An 8,303-nucleotide genomic window follows, 5' to 3' on the forward strand; every position below is an offset into this window, starting at 1 on the left:
TGGAAGAGAAGACTGCTTCCTGTAAGCTCCATGCTAAAGCGTATTTAAAATCAAGTTGATCGGAAAAAAATTTCATGAAACTGTTTTGATCCATAAAAGTCCTTGTAACTTGAGGTTCCTTAGAGATGGATTTAGGCAAATGGAAATTTTGATGAAGTCTCTCATCTGTATTTAAAATTAGAAATTTTGGGCTTCCCTCGTGGCGCAGTGGTTGGGAGTCCGCCTGCCGATGCAGGGGACGCGGGTTCGTGCCCCGGTCCGGGAGAATCCCACATGCCGCAGAGCAGTTGGACCCGTGAGCCATGGCCGCTGAGCCTGCGCGTCTGGAGCCTGTGCTCCGCAACGGGAGAGGCCACAACAGTGAGAGGCCCGCGTACCGCAAAAAAAATAAATAAATAAAATAAAATAAAATTAGAAATTTTAATTTCTAATTTTAAATATAGATGAAATTAAAATGAAAATTAGAAATTTTAATTTTAAATAAAAATGAAATTAAAATGAAAATTTCTCCCCGTTTAGTCTTAGAGAAAGTACCAAATCCCACATTCTCACAGGACGTCTTCTATAGGCTGAGTGGGGATGGCTGGACCCTGCAGCTCCTTTGAAGGCATTTTTGATGGAACTTGATCACCAGTCATTTTAGCCCTTGCTTGAAGACCTGGAGGTCCCCCTGGGCCTTTAAGCCTTTCCACATCACAATGTTTCATTCCCTCAGGAAAGTGGTGGGTTTTTTAGGGGTTTTTTTTTTTTTTTGGTTTTTTTCTTAGCTGTCTTTTTTTTTTAAACATCTTTATTGGTGTATAATTGCTTTACAATGGTGTGTTAGTTTCTGCGTTAAAACAAAGTGAAACAGTTATACATATACATATATCCCCATATCTCTTCCCTCTTGCGTCTCCCTCCCTCTCACCCTCCCTATCCCACCCCTCTGGGTGGTCACAAAGCACCGAGCAGATCTCCCTGTGCTATGTGGCTGCTTCCCACTACGTATCTATTTTACATTTGGTAGTGTATATGTATGTCCATGCCACTTTCTCCCAGCTTACCCTTCCCCCTCCTCATATCCTCAAGTCCATTCTCTAGTAGGTCTGCATTTTTATTCCCGTCTTGCCCCTAGGTGGGAATGTAAATTGATACAGCCACTATGGAGAACAGTATGGAGGTTCCTTAAAAAACTAAAATTAGAACTACCATAAGACCCAGCAATCCCACTACTGGGCATATACCCTGAGAAAAGCATAATTCAAAAAGAGTCATGTACCACAATGTTCATTGCAGCTCTATTTACAATAGCCAGGACATGGAAGCAACCTAAGTGTCCATCGACAGATGAATGGATAAAGAAGATGTGGCACATATATACAATGGAATATTACCCAGCCATAAAAAGAAACGAAATTGACTTATTTGTAGTGAGGTGGATGGACCTAGAGTCTGTCATACAGAGTGCAGTAAGTCAGAAAGAGAAAAACAAATACCGTATGCTAATACATATATATGGAATCTAAGAAAGTGGTGTTTTGATTACTCGTTTGCATGTTACTGAGCTCTGGATTGGGGTTGAGTCCCTCCAGAGCCTCCCACATCTCCATAGATGCCAGCTTCTGGATGATTCCAGGCCTCTCATACAGTGTGGTACCTCTCAAGCTCTGAAGCAACCTGCAGTCGCAGCTGAACTGCTTTTCCACTTACGTCGTAGCCTCAGGAAATCTTTTACGCTTTGAAATCTGAGGTCTTCTGAGACTGAACAGCTTTTCTTTTCCTTTGCAGGCTTCAAAAACCCCCGTAGTTGAAGGCAGTTCTGAATTAAGGTCTCAGAATTCCCAAGGAACTAGGTATGTTTTCCCTGACTTCTTTTTTTTTTCAACATTCTTCGTACTGTGGGTAAAAATAATGGGTTTTTTTAAGGAGAAAGGGGCTCAGAAGTAGGTATAAAAAAAGGACTCAGTTCCATTTTCCCCACTTCCCTCTGCCACATGAAAAACTGAGACGATGAACCTCTCCTAGGTAATTTTTGGGTCATCTTTTCTTAAACAGAAACTGATATAGTCATTTCTAGGTAGAATGCTGCTACCAGCTGGTGTTAATAAAGTCTGGGACTCAAGTTCATATGACTGACCAATAGTTTTCCAAAATATTTTTTTGTTGAAGTATAGTTGATTTACAATGTTGTGCTAGTTTCTGGTATACAGCAAAATGATTCAGTTATAGATACATATATTATATATAATATATATATGTATATATAATATATAAATATATATGACCTTGTCATTTATCTATTTTATAGAGAGATAAATATTTTATATTTTGTATCTGTTAATCCCAAACTCCTAATTTATCCCTCCCCCACCTCCTTTCCCCTTTGGTAACCATAAGTTTGTTTTCTATTGATTGACGGATAGTTTAATGAAAAGGTAAATTAGTTTGTATTGAGCACCCACCATAGACCACACAGTGGCTAGATTTTCTCATATTTTATCTTCCTTAATTCTTTATTGTCTCTTTTTTCATGGAATTTAGTCTTATGGTTTTCCGTTGAGATTCTTCTTTTGGAAATCCCCCAATGGGCTGTGATGGCTGAGGTGTTCTTCAAACACCTTTAGAAACAATTTTGATAACACTTTTATTTTCAGATTATCTATCTTGGTGGTTTCTACTTTTATAATCCCTTAATCCTTGAAGTTTTAATGGTTTTCAGTTTTCAACACACTTTCTTATTTGTTATTTATTTATTTAGCCACGCCACACGGTTTGTGGGATCTTAATTCCCTGACCAGGGATCGAACCTGGGCCCTCGGCAGTAAAAGTGCATAGTCTTAACCACTGGACTGCCAGGGAATTCCCTCATATTTGTTATTTATTAAATAAAGCAGTTGATCACAGGCTACCTTTAAATATTTTCTTTAAATGTCTTTACTTTTTCAAGTCTCCTTCTGATATTTATTTTAGACCTATGCAGAAAAGGTTGGCCTTTGTAGGACTTTGGTGGGAGGGAACACAGCAGCAGTGGCAGCAATGGGATTTAGATTCAGGTCTTCAGGGGTGGTGCTGGGCAAAGCAAAGCTTTCCTCTCTCTGCCCTGACTCCAAATTCTCTTTGCTGCTCTGGATCCAGACACATTTATTAATAGTGACACAATGCATAATAGAAAGTGTTGTCCATCAAGAGAACATAGAAATACTTTGAAGGTTAATTGATAGTATATGAAGATGGCAGTCTGGGGCAATTCAACATAGGGAGTGCGTGATAACTGTTAGAAATCAGACCTACAGCTTAGGTACGTATAATTGGGTGGTCAGTATTAACCGTGAAAATGGATTAAATAAGCATTTGAGAAGATGTTTTGGAATAGAATTCAGAAGTCAGCTGCCTTTCATTTTTGGAGTTTTTCTGCGTCGTTTACCCTACCTTGTGTTGGGGAAGAGGTTGGTTTATGAAATAGGAAGGTGAGTATCTCTTTAGTTGAAGGACCACAGTACTCGGCAAGCAGTTTTCCCTTCCTAGACTCCCCCACCAATGAGCAGCAATACTTGGCTGGAGTCCTAGATCTTGAACTAACTGCTTTATCTCACCAAGTCTCAGCTTCTTCATATATATACATCTACACATGCATATGGGTCTGTAATATATGTGTATGCTGTAAAATATATAATATACATAACTCATGGAATTGTGACTTAGTAAACCATGAACACAAATAGAGTTTTATAATCTCTAGAACAGTGGTTCTGCACCAGGGATGACCCTGTGGACGTCTGGGACATTTGGCAGTATCTGGAGACATTGTTGTTTGTCACAGCTGGGGAAGGGAGTATGCTCCTGGCTTCTAGTGGATAGAGGCCAGGGATACTGCTAAAGCTCCCACAATGCACTGGACAGCCTTTCCCCTGCCTCACCCCCGCCTGCAACCAAAGAACTGTCCAGCCCATAATGTTTTTCTTAAATTAATTTTTATTGGAGTATAGTTGATTTACAATGTTGTGTTAGATTCTGCTGCACAGCAAAGTGAATCAGTTATACATATACATATATCCACCCTTTTTTAGGTTCTTTTCTCATATAGGTCATTACAGAGTATTGAATAGAGTTCTCTGTTATACAGTTGGTCCTTATTTACTTATCTATTTTATATATAGTAGCATGTATATGTCAATCCCAATCTCCCAATTTATCCCTCCCCCTCCGTGTTTCCCCCTTGGTAACCGAAAGTTTGCTTTCTACATTTGTGACTCTAATTCTGTTTTGTAAATAAGTTCATTTGTACCATTTTTAAAGATTCCACGTATAAGCGATACCATGTGATATTTGTCTTTTTCTGTCTGACTTTCTTCACTCAGTATGACAAGCTCTAGGTCCATCCGTGTTGCTGCAAATGGCATTATTTCATTCTTTATCCAGCACGTAATGTTAATAGTGATGAGGTTGATGGGTCCTGCTCTGGGGCTTTGTACAGATATTGCAGTTAAGAGGCCCCAGGTTCCTAATATATATCAGGAAACTGCCTGTCATAGATGATAGGATACTGTGTCTGCTAAATTATAGAGTACACACACATGACAAAAGTCGAAAGGAAAAAAAGAAAAAAGAAGGACTGGCTAAATGTAATGAAAGTGCTGCTGGTTGGAAAGTTAATTGACACATTACTGAATGGAAATCTGTCAATAAGCAAAAGAAGGATAAAAATATAAAATGCTAGGAATTTATCTTAAGGAAAAAGAAAGGGGCATGAGAGGACATCTACAGGGGTATTCCCTGGAGCACTGTTTATAAAGGTGGAAAATGGAAACCAGGACTGGAGTTTTATCATGGTTCCTGACCAATAGCATTTCCAAACTGGCTGAGCCAGTCTTGTGATACCAGCTGCGACACTCGTGTGTGTAATCGTCATCTGAACACGACAGGCTGGGCTGTCTCCATTTGTGGTATAAAAAAGGCTCCTTCCCAATCTGATCACTGCACTTGCAGATAACCAAGGTCAGGCAGAGCTGAAGCCTTTTCTCCCTTAAATCCCTTCTTTTTCCCTTTCTCTCTTCCTCTGTCAGAGCCTGTTGTCACCCATTCTGCCACCAGGGACAGGAAAAACCTATAAGCACATCAGACTGAGGGAAAACAATAGGAGAGAGAGACAGGTCACTAGAATTAGGACACAAGTCTTGCTCCAGGCCTGCCCAGCCCCAGTCTCACTGTTAATTCTGAATATTTTTTATACTACGAGTCTTAGCTAATATGTTGGCAGAAAAGGTGGACCCAGCTAGACAAGAGAACAAGAAGCTGTTTGTGGTGGGGTTAGTTAGCATGAAAAATGTTTAAACACTTTGCTATTGATGTTCTAATTAATTCACCAATATTTAGGTATGTGATCAAGGGGTCATGGTAGGCTGGGCGGTTGCTCAGCTAATTGTGTGAATCAAGTCTCAAGTGCTTTGGGAGAGCAGAGAAGGGAGAACTTAATGGTAATCAGGATCAATAACAAAGACTTCTGATAGGAAGTGGAGAGGTATAATCTCAATTTAAATATATAAAGATGAAATGCAATTGAATTACTGTTGAGGGATAAACTTCTAAAGACATTAAAATTGTGGTTAAGAGCTTTGGATTTGATATCAGAGAGACCAAGGTTTTAATTCCACTTTCAAGACTTACCAGTTATGTGACTTTGGGCGATATTTTTCTCTTCTTCTCTTCTTCTCCTTCTTCTTCTCTTTTTTCTTCTCCTTCTTCCTCTTCTTCCTCCTCCCCCCTTCCTCCTCCTATACCCCCTCCTTCTTCTTCATCTTATTATTATTACTATTATTTCATCATAATAGCTCTCCAGTCTTCATCTAAAAGCTACTAGATTTTAGGAGCAGATAGTAGCCAGAAAAAAGAGACCAAGTATAAAATATACTGACAACTGGAAATAATCTAAGTAAAAAGCAAAGCTCCATTTGCATATTTTATATCATGGAGCATTGTTGAAAAAGGTGAACATTTTGAAATAAGAGTATCGTATATACTCCTTGGGTATATTTTGCACAGTTTACACATTTATACAGTTTCTCCTTGTGTAAAATGAGGAAAATAATATGATCAACCCCAAAGAGTTGGTTTGAGGATTAAATAAGTTAACTTCAAGTAAAGCTCTTGGAGCAGTGCCTGGCATACAGTAAGCTCTTACTATGCTTAGTACCATATAATTCTATTGGCATACGGGAAATCTCTGTAGAGGCTATACTCTTAGGAGTGGAATAAAAAAACAAGGAATGAGGGATTTATACTTTTTACTTCATGCTATTCTCTTTTTGATTTCTTAAAAACTGAATAAACAAAATCTTAAAAGCTAGGCTACAAGACATATCATATTTTGTTTCATATGATGTAAACAGGTAGAATAATTCAAGCTCTGAGCGTATGGACATTGGGTTCAGAAGTATAAGGATGTGAATTTAACTCTGACCCCTACTAATTAGGTTATTCTCGTCAATATTAAGCTCCCAAGAAAGTAGGCATAATAGTACTTATCTCACAGGATTAAATGCTGTAATGTAATAGAAGGGTCTAGCAGGTGCCTTACACAGAGTACTTTCTCAATATATCTTAGTTTTCTATTTTTATATCATCCCTCTATACTTTCATCTGTTTCACTGGCTCCTCTCCTTTAATTGCCAGGCTAAATTGAAGTTAACCTCAGTGGAGAATAGCACAGAAGCAACAGAGTTCATCCTCTTGGGATTCACAGATGACCCCAACCTCCAGGTTCCCCTCCTCCTGGTATTTTTGTTCATCTACCTCATCACTTTGGTTGGGAATCGGAGGGATGGTGCTGGTCATCTACTCAGACTCCCACCTCCACACTCCAATGTACTTCTTCCTCAGCAACCTTTCCTTTGTCGATCCGGGTCACTCCTCAGCCGTAGCTCCCCAGACGGTGGCTGCACTGCACTCGGGAAACAAACTCATCTCCCACAATGGATGTGCTCCTCAGTCCTTCTTCTTTGTGGGTTTTGCCACCGTCAAGTGCTACCTCCTGGCCTCCACGGCCTGTGACCCCCGTGCAGTGCTGTGTAGGCCCCTTCATTACACCAGCACCATGATAGCAGGTGTGTATGCCCTCCTGAGGATGGGCTCCTATGTCTGTGGCTTCCTCAATGCCTGTGGCTTCCTCGATGCCTGCATGCACTCAGCAGACACCTTCAGACTCTCCTTCTGTGGTTCAAATGAGATGAATCACTTTTTCTGTGAAGTCCCTCCACTCCTGGCTCTCTCGTGCTCCAACAGAGGCATGAGCAAGCTGGTGGCCTTCTTTGTCGTGGGCTTCAATGTTTTTTTCACCCTCCTGGTCATCCTCATCTCTTACTTCTTCATATACATGGCCGTTTGACGGAGGCATTCTGCGGAAGGAAGGAAGAAAGCCTTCTCCACCTGTGCGTCCCATCTCACGGCCATCTCCATTTTCTATGGAACAATCATCTTCATGTACTTACAGCCCAGCTCCACCCAGTCCATGGACATGGACAAAATAGCATCTGTGTTTTACACGGTGGTGATTCCCATGCTGAACCCCTTGATCTACAGTCTTAGGAACAAAGAAGTGAAACATACTCTCTGGAAAATACTCAACAAACTTAATTCCCAGTCTTTAAGTGTGAGTAGGAAGTAGGCAGGTAACTAAGGGATAAACCTTCCCCCCAGACCTAGATGCCACCCCAACTTTTGAGGTTTGGCAGATTTCATTTCTTTCTTCTCCAAGAACAGTGGTTACTTCTGCTGTTAGGAAAAGTAAAAAAAAAAAGCAGCCCTTTGAAATGTCTCACTCAGAAAAATAACCTTATATTTAGTGAACAACACCCTGGGATGTTTAAACTCTTTCCTGCATTAGTTTCCCGACACGGTTTAAAGCAGAAGATCAAAGCATAAATTGAGTGCACTGACTTTCCCTCTCCCTATTTTAATTGGAAAAAATTTTCCATTTGTTATTAAAACGTGGTGTAAGGACTACATCTTCATTGAATAATAGTTGTCAACTGGAAGGCACAGCCTTATGCTTTTCGTTTCTTTGATCCGTGAGTTTGAAAGTTAAAGTGTCTAATGCTGACAAAGGATGTTTCAATATTTTTAATAACGTCTCAAAGATGGTTGTAATTGAAAGGACAAGGCACTGGACCAAGAGTCAGGTGACCCAGTATGAAATCCTTCTAACCCCGATCCTTCTGCACCCACTCTCATTCCCATCCTCACTCATAGATTGTGTACTTTTGCGTTCTCCATCTCCTTCTGTTAAAGTGTTAGGACAACTTTGGTAGAAAACAATAAGCCACCTT

General features: G+C 40.1%; 1 protein-coding gene and 1 non-coding gene across 2 annotated transcripts; one reads left to right on the forward strand and one right to left on the reverse strand.

The window, feature by feature from the left end:
• Positions 1-2,768: 2,768 nt before the first annotated feature.
• Positions 2,769-2,841, reverse strand: TRNAK-UUU (transfer RNA lysine (anticodon UUU)). The gene has a single exon. It is a non-coding gene; the product is annotated as a tRNA-Lys (tRNA).
• Positions 2,842-5,229: 2,388 nt separating this feature from the next.
• On the forward strand, positions 5,230-7,642 carry LOC101271567 (olfactory receptor 1444). The gene is given in 3 exon segments (XM_033408644.2): positions 5,230-5,283; positions 6,652-6,798; positions 6,800-7,642. Coding segments are annotated over 3 exon segments (1,044 nt in total).
• Positions 7,643-8,303: the final 661 nt, after the last annotated feature.

This window comes from Orcinus orca, chromosome 8 (assembly GCF_937001465.1).
Source record: "Orcinus orca chromosome 8, mOrcOrc1.1, whole genome shotgun sequence".
NCBI classification, from domain to species: domain Eukaryota; kingdom Metazoa; phylum Chordata; class Mammalia; order Artiodactyla; family Delphinidae; genus Orcinus; species Orcinus orca.